This window comes from Benincasa hispida, chromosome 8 (genome assembly GCF_027475165.1).
Source record: "Benincasa hispida cultivar pf3 chromosome 8, pf3_genome.v1.1, whole genome shotgun sequence".
Classification (NCBI taxonomy): domain Eukaryota; kingdom Viridiplantae; phylum Streptophyta; class Magnoliopsida; order Cucurbitales; family Cucurbitaceae; genus Benincasa; species Benincasa hispida.
The window spans coordinates 19,285,622-19,302,648 of record NC_143485.1 but is presented as its reverse complement, the minus strand read 5'-3'; the positions used below and the strand labels follow the sequence as shown (position 1 = coordinate 19,302,648).

At 38.9% G+C, this 17,027-nt stretch overlaps 1 protein-coding gene across 1 annotated transcript; it reads left to right on the top strand.

Annotated features, from left to right (window-relative positions):
* Nucleotides 1-781: 781 nt before the first annotated feature.
* On the top strand, nucleotides 782-5,384 carry LOC150034416 (uncharacterized). Its single transcript, XM_090316719.1, has 6 exons — nucleotides 782-1,311; nucleotides 1,426-1,542; nucleotides 3,575-3,756; nucleotides 4,507-4,683; nucleotides 4,840-4,997; nucleotides 5,145-5,384. Exons 1-6 carry the CDS (start codon nucleotides 782-784, stop codon nucleotides 5,382-5,384), a joined length of 1,404 nt encoding a protein of 467 aa, XP_090172845.1.
* Nucleotides 5,385-17,027: the final 11,643 nt, after the last annotated feature.

Genomic DNA, 17,027 nt, shown 5'->3' with positions numbered 1-17,027 from the left:
GGATGTTATCCAAACACATTTCAAGTAATTGTAGTAAAACTTGACCTATTGATCCTTTGGCTTTTTTTGGCGATACGAACGTATTTAAGTAATTGTCATTCTATAAGACCATAATGAAAACGCAATTTTTGTTTTTCTTCTAAACGAATATGATATTGAGACGAAACTAAAACCTGTGGAATCATATTGAATATTTGACAAGACATTCCGTACCTTGCTAAAAAACTGATCCTTGTTTACCAACCACACATTGTCTAACCAAATCCAATTCTCTCTTGATATGTTCCTAAAAAAACTGATTCGTGCGGATTCTTCCCCCAATTAAAGAAGAGATCTTGGTGGAATTGCCACATATGAATTTGAGCACAATTTTGCAAAGAAATAACCCACTTGTTTCTCGAGAAGAGATGGGAAACATGCTCAATCTCATTTGATTGAATAGTTGACCTAGCTCCTTGTTGTTTGAAGAAGCCCTTCACTTCAATTGGTATTTTTTCATGAAAAGCAAACATGAGATAACAAATCCAGTCTTTCACTAAGATTTCGAATAGCTGTCCCGAATTCAAGTTGATTATGTTTCGTACAACAGTATCCATAACTTCTTTCCACGCTCCGTAGCAAGAAATTATATATTCCGTTAAGGATAGACCCTCACGTAAATTGCTTTGAATGGGTAAGTAAATCATTTTTCCTTATGGATCTGACATTAATCCTCTCATATCTACTAAATGCTATTCGTAGTAGTTCGAAAGATTTGGGTGGTTGCCCTAGTATTAGGGAGATGGAAGAGTTTGATGAGGTATTATTGGAAGCGGATCTGGTTGAGTTAGGTGTGACAGGTAACTGGTTTACCTGGACTAGTAAACTTCAGGGGAATGGTATCATGCGCCGCTTGGATCGATGCTTGTCCAATGAGGCGTGGAAGGTAGCTTTTCCGTATTCTGAGGTTAGAGTTGGTCAGTGGGGGATTTCTGATCATAGCCCTCTTCTGGTTTCTACAGGGGAGACGAGAAGTAGACTGCCTTCTACGTTTCGTTATTTTTCTCATTGGGTGGAGGCAGAGGGTTTTTTTTATACTCTCAGGTCAGTGTGGAGAAGGTCTGAGGATGTGTCTCATATGGTTAGTTTTTTGCGAAATTTAAAGGAAATGAAGCAAGTTTTCCAGGCATCGTTTGGTAAGCGTATCTCTATGTTAGCTGATGAGGTGTGGGCAGCTAGGCAAGTTATGGAGGCTGCTCAGATTGCGGTAGAAAGGAATCCTGATTCAGAGTCGGTGTGTGCGGAGGCGGCTCAGTCCACTGTGGTGTTTTGGTCAGTGGCGAGATTGGAGGAGGCGTCGCTCTAACAGAAAGCCAGGGTCAGGTAGCTAGAGTTAGGTGATATGAACACAGCTTTTTTTCATCGTTTTGTTCGTTCTCGTCGCAGCTGCAGTGGTTTATTTACGATCGTGGATGCTGGAGGGACTCGCCAGATAGTGCATGACAGGGTGGCAGGGGTGGCGGTAGAATTCTTTTGGGGTTACTTAGGGGCTCAGCATGTGAGGTATAGGGATCTTACTACCCGAATTGGGGATATTGTGCAGTTCAGCTAGCCTGAGGAAGGGGTGGAGGCACTAGGTCGGCCAGTGAGTCGAGAGGAGATTCAAAAGGCTTTATTCTCGATAAAGTCTGGGAAGTCTCCTAGGCCTGATGGGTTTTCGATGGATTTTTACAGAGCTGCTTGGAGTGTGGTTGGGGATGATTTCTGTGACGTGATGCTTGTATTTATGAAGTGAAAATATGGATGATATGCGTTGATGGAATTGCATTGTGAACTCAAGTTTCCCCAGCGGAATTCAAGTGTAAATTCCTCTGAGTTTCCTGGTAAGTCCAGGATTGAACCCAGGGACTTGTGAAAATAGATTACGTTGGTAATTTTGATGAAACTTTGGGGTAATCGGGTAAATAAATAAAGTGTTTGGTTTGTTGTTTGCATTGATGAAAAAGAAATAAATAAATGTGACGAATTTGAGAAAAGACAGTTGCGTTGATAGATGTAATGAGTATGTGATGAACGGGTTGAGAAGATCTTTAGCTAGTGTTACTCGGGAATGTGTCAGACTATGCGATCATGTTACTACCATGCACAGCAAGTCATTTTCCAATGTGCGATGCTCCTAAATCTAGGACGCATGTGTTGAATGCAAAATGTCCGTAGAGCTCATCCCTAAGTCTCTACTCTTGTCCTATGCGATGATGCAAAATGCATGAAAGAAGGGTGACCGCATACAATCATATCTTATCTCTAGGATGCATGCGATGTGTTGATAACAAATAGTGCTCATTCCTAAGTGCCTATCTCTTGTATTATGTGTTCTAATCTGAATCTCCCGAGCCTAGATTCTGACCTGACTTTCCCAAGCCTAGATCCTATCCTTAGACTACCCTTCCGAGTATCTCTAATGGACGAATGAAACATACATAAACAAGATAATCACAAAGAATGAAGATTTCCTAGTTGTGCTAGCTAAATGCTTCTCAACCCATTCAACTGATTTAGCTACTCATGCGTGAATCACAGAGAGTGAACAAATATAGAGAAAGAAATTCAATTCTTATAAATGAGTTGAGTACAAAATGCCAATGGAAGTTAAAGGTAGAGAGCCTGGTAGCAATTCCTTGCTGACCGAGGCTTTTTACACTGAAATCTCTATTCTGATCTAAAGATATTCCCACTTCTACAGGCATCGGCCCTCTCTCTGCCTTTGAAACTTTCGGCGCTCTCCCAAACTTACCGGAACGATCTACCGGCACAACTTTCTCTCTCGCATCTGCCTTAAAATGAAAGAAAACTAAGAACAAAGACGTGCGAACTTATCAATTGGTTGTCAAAACGGTGAACCCCTTTTCTGAAGAATGCACTTGGTATTTATAAAGCATCCATGGTGAAAGGCGATTTCTCTCTCTCGGTTGTGGGACAGCTTTAATTCCTGATTGACGTGCAGAATAATTATCATCGATAAAGCTAAATGTACTTTGTGACCGTTATCGGCTGTCAACTTAATTTGGATTCAACTGTTATCAGTTTTCTGTCCCATCACTCTTAATTGGCCTTTCACCCAGATGCACCCACCATGTTGCGTTGACCAAGTTGCGTTTATCCTTCTTGGGCAAATATTTGGGTGCACGATCAACGCAAAGCCTTGCGGTGAAGTTACGCTCGTTCAATGAATTCTAATGATCGCAATCTTTGCATTGCGTTAATGCATATTCTGCATAAAAATACAAAAATCAACTGTTCCAATGCGTTGAATGCATGCGACCGCAATATTATGAAATTGATGTTTAATGGACGCAAAGTAACATATTTCATCAACGCAATCCAACATTGTTTAAGAACTTAGCACTATGATAACGTGCATTTCTGCCCGTTATGATGATGCTGTGCTGAATTTTTTTGAAACATGTTACCTGCCTGGTGAAGTTAATTCTATTGCTATTACTCTCATCCCTAAGAGGCAGGGAGTTGAACGTATGGAGGATTTTCGTCCTATTTAATTCTATTGCTATTACTCTCATCCCTAAGTGGGGCCTAGGACGAGGGGAGAGGATTATTGGGTTTGGGTGCCGGATGCTAGTGGTCGGTTCTCTATCGCTAGTGCTTGTGAGAGTATACGTCCTCTTCGTCATAGGGTGTCTTGGGCTGGTATTTTGTGGGCAAGGGGTGGTATTCCGCGTCACTCCTTCTATGCGCGGTTAGCAGTGAGGGACAGGTTTGGTACGCGGGATTGGTTGAGGAATTGGGGTGTGTTGTCAGAGGGGGGGGGGGTATCTTCTGTGTGAGGAAGGTGTGGAGTCGCGGGATCATTTATTTTTTGAGTGAGGTTTTGGGAGAGAGGTGTGATCTAGTGTGTTGCGTCAGTTGGGTTCGACACATCAGGTGCCTGGTTGGGATGTAGAGTTAAGTTGGTTGTGCCGAGTGGGATCGGGTAAGGGGGTGCGTAGTAAGTTTTGCCGTGTTTTTTTGGTGTGCGTCCATATACTACATCTGGCAGGAGTATAATCGGCGGCTGCATGGAGGTCGACCTAGGTCGGTGTCTGCTCTGGTTCACCTTATGGTCTTTACAGTTCGTGCTCATGCTACTTCCTGACGGGTTGACCTTCTTGGTCTTATCTAGTGTGTGTATGGATGTTTTTTTCCTTTTGAACTTCACGTTGTTCTCTGTTTTGCTGTAGCCCCTAGTTTATGGGGTTTTGGGTTCTTCTCTCTACCTATCCTCCTGGTGGTTTGTGAGTTTACGTCTATGTGTTGGTTTTTTTTCTGGTCTTATCCTGTTGGCTTTGTTTTGGTTTTGAATGCATGCGACCACAATATTATGAAATTGATGCTTAATGGACGCAAAGTAACATATTTCATCAACGCAATCCAACATTGTTTAAGAACTTAGCACTATGATAACGTGCATTTCTGCCCGTTATGATGATGCTGTGCTGAATTTTTTTGAAACATGTTACCTGCCTGGTGAAGTTAATTCTATTGCTATTACTCTCATCCCTAAGAGGCAGGGAGCTGAACGTATGGAGGATTTTCGTCCTATTTCATGTTGCAATGTTGTGTATAAGTGTATCTCGAGGATCTTAGCTGAGAGATTGCGGTTGTGGTTGCCTGATTTCATTAATGGTAATCAGTCTGAATTTGTTCCAGGTAGGTCGATTTTCGATAACATTTTATTGTGTCAGGAGCTTGTGGGGAGCTATAAGAAGGGCAGAGGGAAGTCGAGCTATATGTTAAAGGTAGACCATCAGAAGGCTTACGATTCGGTAAATTGGGATTTTCTGTTTGGTGTATTGTTGACTATAGGTATGCCCCTTCAGTTTGTTAGTTGGGTGAAGGCTTGTGTTACTTTGCCTAAGTTCTCTGTGATGATTAATGGTTCCCTTGAAGGGTTTTTTCCTAGTAGGAAGGGATTGAGGCAAGGGGATTCGTTGTCTCCTTTTTTGTTTGTGATGGTGATGGAGGTCTTGTCTAGGTTGTTAAATAAATCTCCTATGTTGTTTAGGTTCCATGATTGGTGTGAGTGCTTGGGCCTAACTCATTTGGTTTTTGCAGATGATTTGATGATTTTCTGTGCAGTTGAGAGAGGTTCTTTGGAGTTTATGAGGTAGGCATTGATAGAGTTTGCAGAGCTGTCTGGGTTAGTTGCAAATGTTGGGAAGAGTTCCATGTTTGTTTTGGGTATGGAGTCTGGGGAGGTGGAGGAACTAGCTGCGTATATGGGAGTCTCTCTTGGTTCGTTGTCTGTTAGGTATCTGGGTTTACCTTTATTGGCGGGTCAGTTAAGGGGGAATCGCTTTTGCTTTCTTTTCCTCTGGCGGAGTAAGTTCATGTGGATTGTGCGCCTTTGATACAAAGGATTACAGCTTGTATTAGAAGCTGGGCAGCGAGGTCCCTCTCCTTTGCTGGGAGGTTGCAGCTTGTTAGGTCTGTTTTACAGTTCTTTTAGGTTTTTTGGTGTAGCATATTCATGTTGCCTACGTGTGTAACTCATGAGGTTGTTCGTCTGTTACGTAGTTATTTATGGAAGGTAGTGTGGTGAGTCGAGGTGGTGCACAGGTAGTGTGGGATGAGGTGTGTGTGCCATGGGAGGGGGGGTTGGGTATGAAGCATATGGCCTCTTGGAACCAGGCTACTATTATGAAGCTACTCCGACTTCTCTTAATTAAAATGGGGTCACTTTGAGTGGCGTGGTTGGAGGCGTTTATTTTGCGTGGGCGGTCGTTGTGGGCTTTTAGGAGTGAGGTTGGGAGGTTTTGGTGCTTGAGGACTATCTTGCATAGTAGAGATAGGTTCAAGCATCTGGTTCGTTTGATGATTGGCGATGGACAGTCTTGTTTTGTTTGGTGGGATCTTTGGCCTCCGGGGGGCGCGATTTTGGATTTATACGGGTCTATGGTGGTTCATGATGTAAGGAGTAGTTTGGAAGCGCGGTTGTCGGAGTTCTTGGATGGTGAGGGAGGTTGGAGGTGGCCTACAGTATCTTGGGAGCTGCTTGAGATCTGGGGTTTTATCCAGGCAGTGGGGCCTAGGACGAGGGGAGAGGATTATTGGGTTTGGGTGCCGGATGCTAGTGGTCGGTTCTCTATCGCTAGTGCTTGTGAGAGTATACGTCCTCTTCGTCATAGGGTGTCTTGGGCTGGTATTTTGTGGGCAAGGGGTGGTATTCCGCGTCACTCCTTCTATGCGCGGTTAGCAGTGAGGGACAGGTTTGGTACGCGGGATTGGTTGAGGAATTGGGGTGTGTTGTCAGAGGGGGGGGGGGTATCTTCTGTGTGAGGAAGGTGTGGAGTCGCGGGATCATTTATTTTTTGAGTGAGGTTTTGGGAGAGAGGTGTGATCTAGTGTGTTGCGTCAGTTGGGTTCGACACATCAGGTGCCTGGTTGGGATGTAGAGTTAAGTTGGTTGTGCCGAGTGGGATCGGGTAAGGGGGTGCGTAGTAAGTTTTGCCGTGTTTTTTTGGTGTGCGTCCATATACTACATCTGGCAGGAGTATAATCGGCGGCTGCATGGAGGTCGACCTAGGTCGGTGTCTGCTCTGGTTCACCTTATGGTCTTTACAGTTCGTGCTCATGCTACTTCCTGACGGGTTGACCTTCTTGGTCTTATCTAGTGTGTGTATGGATGTTTTTTTCCTTTTGAACTTCACGTTGTTCTCTGTTTTGCTGTAGCCCCTAGTTTATGGGGTTTTGGGTTCTTCTCTCTACCTATCCTCCTGGTGGTTTGTGAGTTTACGTCTATGTGTTGGTTTTTTTTCTGGTCTTATCCTGTTGGCTTTGTTTTGGTTTTGAATGCATGCGACCACAATATTATGAAATTGATGCTTAATGGACGCAAAGTAACATATTTCATCAACGCAATCCAACATTGTTTAAGAACTTAGCACTATGATAACGTGCATTTCTGCCCGTTATGATGATGCTGTGCTGAATTTTTTTGAAACATGTTACCTGCCTGGTGAAGTTAATTCTATTGCTATTACTCTCATCCCTAAGAGGCAGGGAGCTGAACGTATGGAGGATTTTCGTCCTATTTCATGTTGCAATGTTGTGTATAAGTGTATCTCGAGGATCTTAGCTGAGAGATTGCGGTTGTGGTTGCCTGATTTCATTAATGGTAATCAGTCTGAATTTGTTCCAGGTAGGTCGATTTTCGATAACATTTTATTGTGTCAGGAGCTTGTGGGGAGCTATAAGAAGGGCAGAGGGAAGTCGAGTATGTGTTAAAGGTAGACCTTCAGAAGGCTTACGATTCGGTGAATTGGGATTTTCTGTTTGGTGTATTGTTGGCTATAGGTATGCCCCTTCAGTTTGTTAGTTGGGTGAGGGCTTGTGTTACTTTGCCTAAGTTCTCTGTGATGATTAATGGTTCCCTTGAAGGGTTTTTTCCTAGTAGGAAGGGATTGAGGCAAGGGGATTCGTTGTCTCCTTTTTTGTTTGTGATGGTGATGGAGGTCTTGTCTAGGTTGTTAAATAAATCTCCTATGTTGTTTAGGTTCCATGATTGGTGTGAGTGCTTGGGCCTAACTCATTTGGTTTTTGCAGATGATTTGATGATTTTCTGTGCAGTTGAGAGAGGTTCTTTGGAGTTTATGAGGTAGGCATTGATAGAGTTTGCAGAGCTGTCTGGGTTAGTTGCAAATGTTGGGAAGAGTTCCATGTTTGTTTTGGGTATGGAGTCTGGGGAGGTGGAGGAACTAGCTGCGTATATGGGAGTCTCTCTTGGTTCGTTGTCTGTTAGGTATCTGGGTTTACCTTTATTGGCGGGTCAGTTAAGGGGGAATCGCTTTTGCTTTCTTTTCCTCTGGCGGAGTAAGTTCATGTGGATTGTGCGCCTTTGATACAAAGGATTACAGCTTGTATTAGAAGCTGGGCAGCGAGGTCCCTCTCCTTTGCTGGGAGGTTGCAGCTTGTTAGGTCTGTTTTACAGTTCTTTTAGGTTTTTTGGTGTAGCATATTCATGTTGCCTACGTGTGTAACTCATGAGGTTGTTCGTCTGTTACGTAGTTATTTATGGAAGGTAGTGTGGTGAGTCGAGGTGGTGCACAGGTAGCGTGGGATGAGGTGTGTGTGCCATGGGAGGGGGGGTTGGGTATGAAGCATATGGCCTCTTGGAACCAGGCTACTATTATGAAGCTACTCCGACTTCTCTTAATTAAAATGGGGTCACTTTGAGTGGCGTGGTTGGAGGCGTTTATTTTGCGTGGGCGGTCGTTGTGGGCTTTTAGGAGTGAGGTTGGGAGGTTTTGGTGCTTGAGGACTATCTTGCATAGTAGAGATAGGTTCAAGCATCTGGTTTGTTTGATGATTGGCGATGGACAGTCTTGTTTTGTTTGGTGGGATCTTTGGCCTCCGGGGGGCGCGATTTTGGATTTATACGGGTCTATGGTGGTTCATGATGTAAGGAGTAGTTTGGAAGCGCGGTTGTCGGAGTTCTTGGATGGTGAGGGAGGTTGGAGGTGGCCTACAGTATCTTGGGAGCTGCTTGAGATCTGGGGTTTTATCCAGGCAGTGGGGCCTAGGACGAGGGGAGAGGATTATTGGGTTTGGGTGCCGGATGCTAGTGGTCGGTTCTCTATCGCTAGTGCTTGTGAGAGTATACGTCCTCTTCGTCATAGGGTGTCTTGGGCTGGTATTTTGTGGGCAAGGGGTGGTATTCCGCGTCACTCCTTCTATGCGCGGTTAGCAGTGAGGGACAGGTTTGGTACGCGGGATTGGTTGAGGAATTGGGGTGTGTTGTCAGAGGGGGGGGGGGGTATCTTCTGTGTGAGGAAGGTGTGGAGTCGCGGGATCATTTATTTTTTGAGTGAGGTTTTGGGAGAGAGGTGTGATCTAGTGTGTTGCGTCAGTTGGGTTCGACACATCAGGTGCCTGGTTGGGATGTAGAGTTAAGTTGGTTGTGCCGAGTGGGATCGGGTAAGGGGGTGCGTAGTAAGTTTTGCCGTGTTTTTTTGGTGTGCGTCCATATACTACATCTGGCAGGAGTATAATCGGCGGCTGCATGGAGGTCGACCTAGGTCGGTGTCTGCTCTGGTTCACCTTATGGTCTTTACAGTTCGTGCTCATGCTACTTCCTGACGGGTTGACCTTCTTGGTCTTATCTAGTGTGTGTATGGATGTTTTTTTCCTTTTGAACTTCACGTTGTTCTCTGTTTTGCTGTAGCCCCTAGTTTATGGGGTTTTGGGTTCTTCTCTCTACCTATCCTCCTGGTGGTTTGTGAGTTTACGTCTATGTGTTGGATTTTTTTCTGGTCTTATCCTGTTGGCTTTGTTTTGGTTTTGATGCTCTGTCTTTGCTTGTGTTTTGGTTCTTAGTTGCCTTGATCCCGGACTGTGGGATCCTCCTTGTTGTTGTATAATAATATCACCTATTCTAAAAAAAAAAATATTTCCTATTCAACACTACTTTGGAGATGTTTTCAAAAATCCAAACAAAAGCATTATGAGTTTTTGTTTTTTAAAATAATATTTGTTTTTTCTACCATTTATTTAGAGTTGTTTTCAACTTTTTTTTAAAGAAATATTTGAATTCTTAACTCAAATACATTAAAAAAAAAAAAATTAACTACTTTTTTTAGTTTTCAATTTTGTGTTGGATTTTTTAAATCATGCTAGAAAAAAATCAATAAGTGAAATAGCGTTTATAAACTTAATTTTCAAATAGTTAACCTGAGTATATTTTTATGGATATATATATCTTCAACCAAAAAGAATGATCTTATAAAATTGAAGTTGGCTCAGCATAACAACAAATAGATTCATAATAATGGTAAAATTAGGACTTTGAATACCATGGCTATAACCATCTTAATAGTTTAATTATCATTCTTATTACGTTATATCCACTAGCGATAATCATCCATACTCAAGAACCATTTAGAAACTAATTTTCAAAGATCAAGAAATTCAAATTACTAGATAAACATATTACTTTTAAAACTTTAAGGATTGGATAAAATTCGAATATCATGGACCATATTATAAATCTTATGATAATAGATGCCCATTAGATAATGCTCATTCTTAGTGTTCATTGACCATGTATCATGTCCTCAATTCCCAAAGTATTGTCCATATGTCTCAACATTATACATTACTAGTGTTCATGTAGTTCACCTGCTACTTGCCAAATTGTCTATAATAGTGGTATTTTGTGAGTTTTGAAAGACACACATTGGGCAAATTCCATAAAGATTTGAGAAAGTGGAGAATTTAGAGAAATTTCTTATTTTATATTTTGCTAATTTATTTTATTTTATTTTTTTATTTATATATTATGTTTAATTTATTTTAATATTTGTTTATTTTATTATTATATTTTATTTATTTATTTTAATATTATATTTTATTGGTATTCGTGTTCTTGTTGTGCTCCTTGAGTTCACAACATGTTATCAACATGAGCTTTTATCATTTTCTCTGTTAAAGGTAGGTCCTAAAGGTATGTTGGTTTTTCTCTCTTCGTTATAATTAATAAATTAAATGTTGTTTTACATATTTGATATATATTAAATTTCTAATATAAATATAACATTTTGTAATAGTGTTACTATGAAAAGATTATAAAATTAGAATTTGTAGTATTTTATATTAATGGTAATAATTATTTGTCATTAATCTTTGCCAAAATATACTTGGATGCCATAAAAATGTGATCATAAAAAAACATTTTTTCTTCCTAAAACTTATCGTAGATGATACACTTGAGGCTTCAAAATTTTAAATTAATATATTAGAGAAGACATTTTTTCTACATTTTGGATATGCTCCTATAGTAGCAATATCGAGAGAAATGTTTTAAACACTATTTTGAACTAATTTCATGTCTTATCGTGGCTAAACAAAATAACGAGTTATTGATGAAAAATCATGAATCTCGACCAACTGAAACAACATCATTCAAATTTCAAAATAACCACACAAAATGATGATCACAAAGGATAAGCTCTACAAGATAAGAGTTCAAAAAGTGTTGAAAATAAAAGCTTTCGATGCGGTATGACTGGGCATTGGTCACGTACCTATCGTACGTCAAAATACTTAGTTGATCTCTATCAAGTCTCCCTGAAGAAAAAAGAAAAAAATGTGGAAGCAAATTTTGCATACCAGGATAATGACAGATTTGACCCATCCCAAATGACTAATTTCGATGTGGCGGACTTCTTTGAATCTCCTGAAGAGAAGATTGGCACAGTTGATGGAACACTAAGTGTTTTTTTTTTACTTTGATATCTAGATTTAATGTTGTTGTTTTCTTTTATCTATCTTTATGTTTCTTTTTTCATCTTAATTTTTTTTCCTCTTAATAGATGTTAACCTTTGAATATTTCAAATGTTGTTTTTCTTATTGTGAAGAAACCTGGATCATTTTCATATGTTGGGTGAATAAAAAATGAGTAAAGAATATTTATGTCTAGCAGACAATGCAACTACACATACAATACTTACAAGTAGAAAATATTTTTTCAAACTGACAATGTTGGAAGCAAAAGTCAATATGATATTAGGTTCTGCAAACTTGATTGAAGGCTTTGGAAAAGCAAATATTATTTTTCCTAGAGGAACAAAATTTACCATTGACAATACATTGTTCTCTAGTCAATCAAAGAGAAATCTATTTAGTTTTAAAGTTATTTGTTGCAATGATTATCATATTGAGACCGATAGAAAGAATAATATGGAGTTTCTTTATATATATACATATATATATATATCATAGAGATTCTTATAAAATATTCCTGACGAATGTGATATAATCATCTTATTCAATATTTGTTGGTATGAGGGTACAAAAATAACCCTATTTATCCATATCCTTTTATAAAGAAATCACAACCTGAGATTTATAATATGTTGATGATTTCAGCAGAAACTCCTAAAGAGATTTCAAAGACAATAAAATTTCTAAAGAAAGAAATTGAGATGATAAATTTTGCCTTAGCTTGCAAATAAAACATAGAGCAAATGAAATTGCATCAATTTATACATTAAAGATCTTTCGTGGATTCTTCACCTCTATAACCCCTTCTGAGTGACACCGGAGTTTCACTAGAGATAGAGCTCGAGAGAGACTTCTCCACCATCCATTCATGGCACCATCAGTAGCCTTGACGCATTCAGGATGAAAAGCAAGAGATTGCTTACATCCAGCCCTCCACCTCTCCTCTTATCTCTGTATTGTATTACATTTTGGCTTAAGACATTAATACATTTTGTAATCAATGCATCTCTTAGTTCCTTCAGCTCCATCTTCTTCATCTTCTTCTTCTTTATCATCGTTTACATTTATCGCTTAGTTATCAAAAGTTGTCGCATACTCTCCCTTTTCCAACCAACAATGTACATCATTGAATCTCTAGTGGTTCATTCACTCGACATGAAAAGGATATATCATCTTATCTTAGAAAAATGTTGAAGAATATTAGGTCCTGAAGAACCATAAATTTTGACAAATAAGTGCACTTATATAGCTTGACTATTTTATACACTGAACTCTATAGTATTTTTCAGTAATTTTGTTACCTATATATGATATTCCTCCAAAAGGAGGATATTGAAATAGAGTTAAACATATGGTACGTTCTATTTGAGAACTAGTTTGCATTGATTTATTTTATTCTAATAAATATGATTATGATCTAGTTGGTTGTGAAGATGCATGTTAGTTATGTAACCCATACAAGCTAGATCTTATACATGTTACTTAGTACATGGAGAAGAATTTTTATATCACGATGATCAGTGAAATAGACTATAACGACTACTTTCTCAAATTATGCTGAAATTCTTGCAATTCACGAGGTTAGTAGAGAATGTGTATGACTAAGATCAATGACTCAGCACATTCATGGAACATATGATTTATCTTCTAGTAAAAATCTTTCAACAATAATATACGAAGACAACATAACATGCATATACCAAATCAAAAGAGGATATATTAAAGGAGATAAAATAAAACATATTTCACCGAAACTTTTCTGTATTCAGTTGTATGTTCTAAAACTCGCAGTTTATAATCTTTAAACTTATTATGTTTACAACAAAGTTATTATTGAGGTTTATTCAATAAAGTTGTTATTGAATATATGAATTGCTCATTTCGTTTTGGAAAACCCTAAATACAATAAACTAAGATCCATGGCTATTACATGAGTACTTGGACTTCACATAGAGACAGAAGAGTGGATCAAGTTCGAGTAGATAGCCAAAACGATCTATAGTATACGGATAAGGTTGGGTACCTTATCTTGAGGACACTATAGGATGCGATCCACTTTGTAGATGTCACATTTGTTGTAAAGTGCTACAAGCGATGTGATCTTGAATCGTTCATGTGGAGACATGCGAGTGGGGGCGTCCTGTGCAAAGAGTTTGTATAAGACTAGATCAAGGAATAAGTCACTCTTATTTTATAACGTTGTTTATTTTTTAATACTAATTATTTCAAAACGATGACCTAGGTAACTTGACTTTAATCCTAAACTAATTATGAACTCCTGTTTATTTGGGATTATCCTTAGATTTACATGGGTGAGGGTTAACTCATCAGTACCTACTCAATAAGCCCCCCATTTTAGGGGTAAGACCAGGTAGATAGCTAGGGACATAGGGTGTAAGACAGAATTCACTACTACCTATTTTTAGGGATAATAGAGAGGTTGTTCCCTTAAGTGTTGGCTCCGGGTTTTAAACAAGGAGCCCCACCCTCTCATTGGCCCGAGAGGGACTTGGTTTGATGATTGGATCGCAAATCAATTGTTCATTAGAGTATCAGTGAGACTTAAAGAGCAAGATGTAATCTCGGGGGTAAAACAACTTTTGACCCAACCGTTATTACGAACAAACTTGTGAAAGGTTAACTTACTGATTATGATTTTATCAAGTGGACATAAATTTATGTACAATGGAGAGAGTGCAACTACTAGGCTTTAGTGGAGTGACCCGATAGTTAATGAATGTTGGATAATTGGGTTAAAAAACTTAGTTGATTAATTTTGGATTATTGGAGCCCATGATCTATAGGTTCACGGGGTCTCCCTGCTAGCTCATATCGAACTAAACCTTAGAACAATATGACAAACAAGTTTGAAGTGTTCGAATTCAATTTTTGAAGTAAAGTTTAAATATATATGATATATTAACCTAATGTTTAATTATGAATTAAACATATATAGAGAGAGAAAGATATTTAAATAAGATTTGAATATCAGAATTTTTTAAATAGGAATTCAAAATCGATCAATTAGGATTGATCAGGATTAGTGTGATTTTAATTAATTAAAATTTCCAATTAATTGTTTAAATTAATTTTAATTTAAAGAGGTCAAAGTTGGATGAAAGTGTTGACATTGGTGTCCTAATTCTCCTAGTAGTCTCGTAGTTTATAAACATCTTGTTATTAATAAAATAACTGTTATTTTATAAACATTTATTCAATACAATAAACTAAGATCTAAGGTTATTTTATGTAACTTAAGCATGTATATGGAGACATATAAGTGGATCATGCCTTAAGTAATAACCTAAATAGTCTATAGTATAAGGATAAATGAGGGATACATTATCTTGGTGACAATACGGATACTGTTGGAGTTTATGCCCTAAAGTCTCGTGCCAAGTAGTTTGTAAACAAATTTGTACAAACACTAGTGATGTATATATAAATGATATTTACTTTACTACTTGACTTTGCACATTTAGATGTTTTTCATTTTACCACAAACAAATAAACTTAATATCCCTAGTTATATGTATGTAACTTAAGCATGCATATGGTGACATACAAGTGGATCATGTCTTGAGTGATAACCGAAATGGTCTGTAGTATATGGACTTCACTTCACTAGGATGACCATAGGTAACATGAAATCAATCCTGAGTGAGTTGGGAACTTCTGCCATTGAGGGCGGTCCTTTGATTTGCATGGGTGCAGTGGCCAGAATGCAGACTCAAACCTACCATTTTGGAGATTCGTCCGATTTGGGAGTTGGAACTTAGCTACACAAGATGGAATTCACTCCTTCCCCGAGGTAGGGGTAAGTATATAGATATCTCCCTTAAGGGCTGATTCTAGGGCTTGAACAATATGGCGTCACACACCTTATAATGGCCCGAGAGGTGTTCACACATAGTAGGACTATGTTGTATTCTTCATTAAAGAGATCAGTGGTACTTAAGGAGGAAGATGTATTACAGGGGCAAAATGGTAAATTGGCCTACTGTAATTATGAGCATCTGTGAAGGGTCATCGTACTGATGACTGGTTATATCTAATGGACATAGAAATATATCTATGGCAAGAAAAGTTCAACTATCAGTCTTTAGTAGAATGTCTGGCAATTAACAGATGGTGGATATTGTGACTAAAGAGTTTAGTCAGCTATTCACGTATCGTTGGAGCTTCGAGCCATAGGTCCATAAGGTCCCTTTGGTAGCTTGGATACAAGTTGAGAGTCAGTTTTTGGGTCAATGCGAAATGTTCAAATTGACAAGAGGGAGTTCGATTATATATGACATAATTAAACGAGTTAATTAAATATGATATAATTAATTTTATGTATGAGATGCATTAATTTGGAGGAAATTGGATATAAATATGATTTATATCTAGTAGAGGAAAAATATTATAATTAATATTTGACATTAATTTATAAGTTATGAATGTGATAAGATCACATTCATTGGACGGTTATAAAGGAAATGGGAAGGCACCTCTTCGTTTTGAATAATGGATGAGCGCATTATAAATAGCAAACGATGTGTTGATCTCGGAATGTGCGGATATTGTGAAAAAGACAGTGTCACCGTTTAGAAAATCAGTGTCTATACGATAGTGACTGCACGATCTCTTACATATACGATATTGCTAAGCGATCGCATAACAATTACACTGTCGCACGCTATTATCTAAACGATCGTTTATCTTTTTCCTAAGCAATCGTTTAGCTCTTGATATTTACTAAACGATCGTATAGACGATCGCTTAGTTTTTCCTACACGATCGTTTGGATGATCGCTCACCCTTTTCCTACACGATCGTTTAGACGATTGCTTACTTTTACTACAAGATCGTGTACTTTACCTAAACAATCAAGCATATTGTCTATGCGATAGATGACCGCATCTCCCATGTGCTTAATCATTGTGTACAGTCTCCCACCCTCCTTCCCTCTACTAAATCGGAACAAAGCCCACACTTTGGATTCTCACTCTAAGAATACTAAAGACTCTAAGTGGTATTGTCTTCTCTATTTCCTTCTGTTCGAGTGGTGACTGTTTGAGGTAGACGGTTGGGCTTTAGACTCGCTGTGAAGAATAAATCTTCATCTGGTATGTTTTCTCGATCCCTTTAGCATTATGAAAGTATGTTTGGATGTATATGAGGTAATTCTGTCACAATGAATTGGAAAGATTCGCTTCCACTCATTGGTACTCTTGAATAAGAGTTCCTTCAATTGGTATTAAAGCACTCGGTTTTCTGATATTCCAATTCATTGCTGCAAAAGAATTGCGAATACGTTCTTGATGGGTGCATTTCTACACTGTTTAACCGTTAAATTGCTGTGGATGTGCGGATTTATGGATGTTTTCGTAGATGTTAGCCTCGGTTTGATTTAATGCTTTTACATTTGCGGTTGTTTGTAAAGGCCCCTGCATTTTTTGGGCATTAATAATTGTTATCGAGTCTGTATTCAAAGTCTGCTTGAGTTTTGAGTCGTTCGTGAAGAAGATCGGAACAAGCGTTATGGTTCTCCAAGGTAGGAGATGATCAAGTGTTGATTGTATCGTGCAGTTGATAGAGAACGCAATCGCTGTTGATCGCATCATGTAGACTATAGGGTGCGCGATCACTGTTGATTGCATTATGTAGATGATCGGGTATGCAAGCAAGGGTTGATCACATCGTGCAGACGATGGGGTATGCGATTGTTGTTGTTCGCATCGGTTAGACGATAGGGTATGCGATCAAGTGTTGATCGCATCATGCAGAC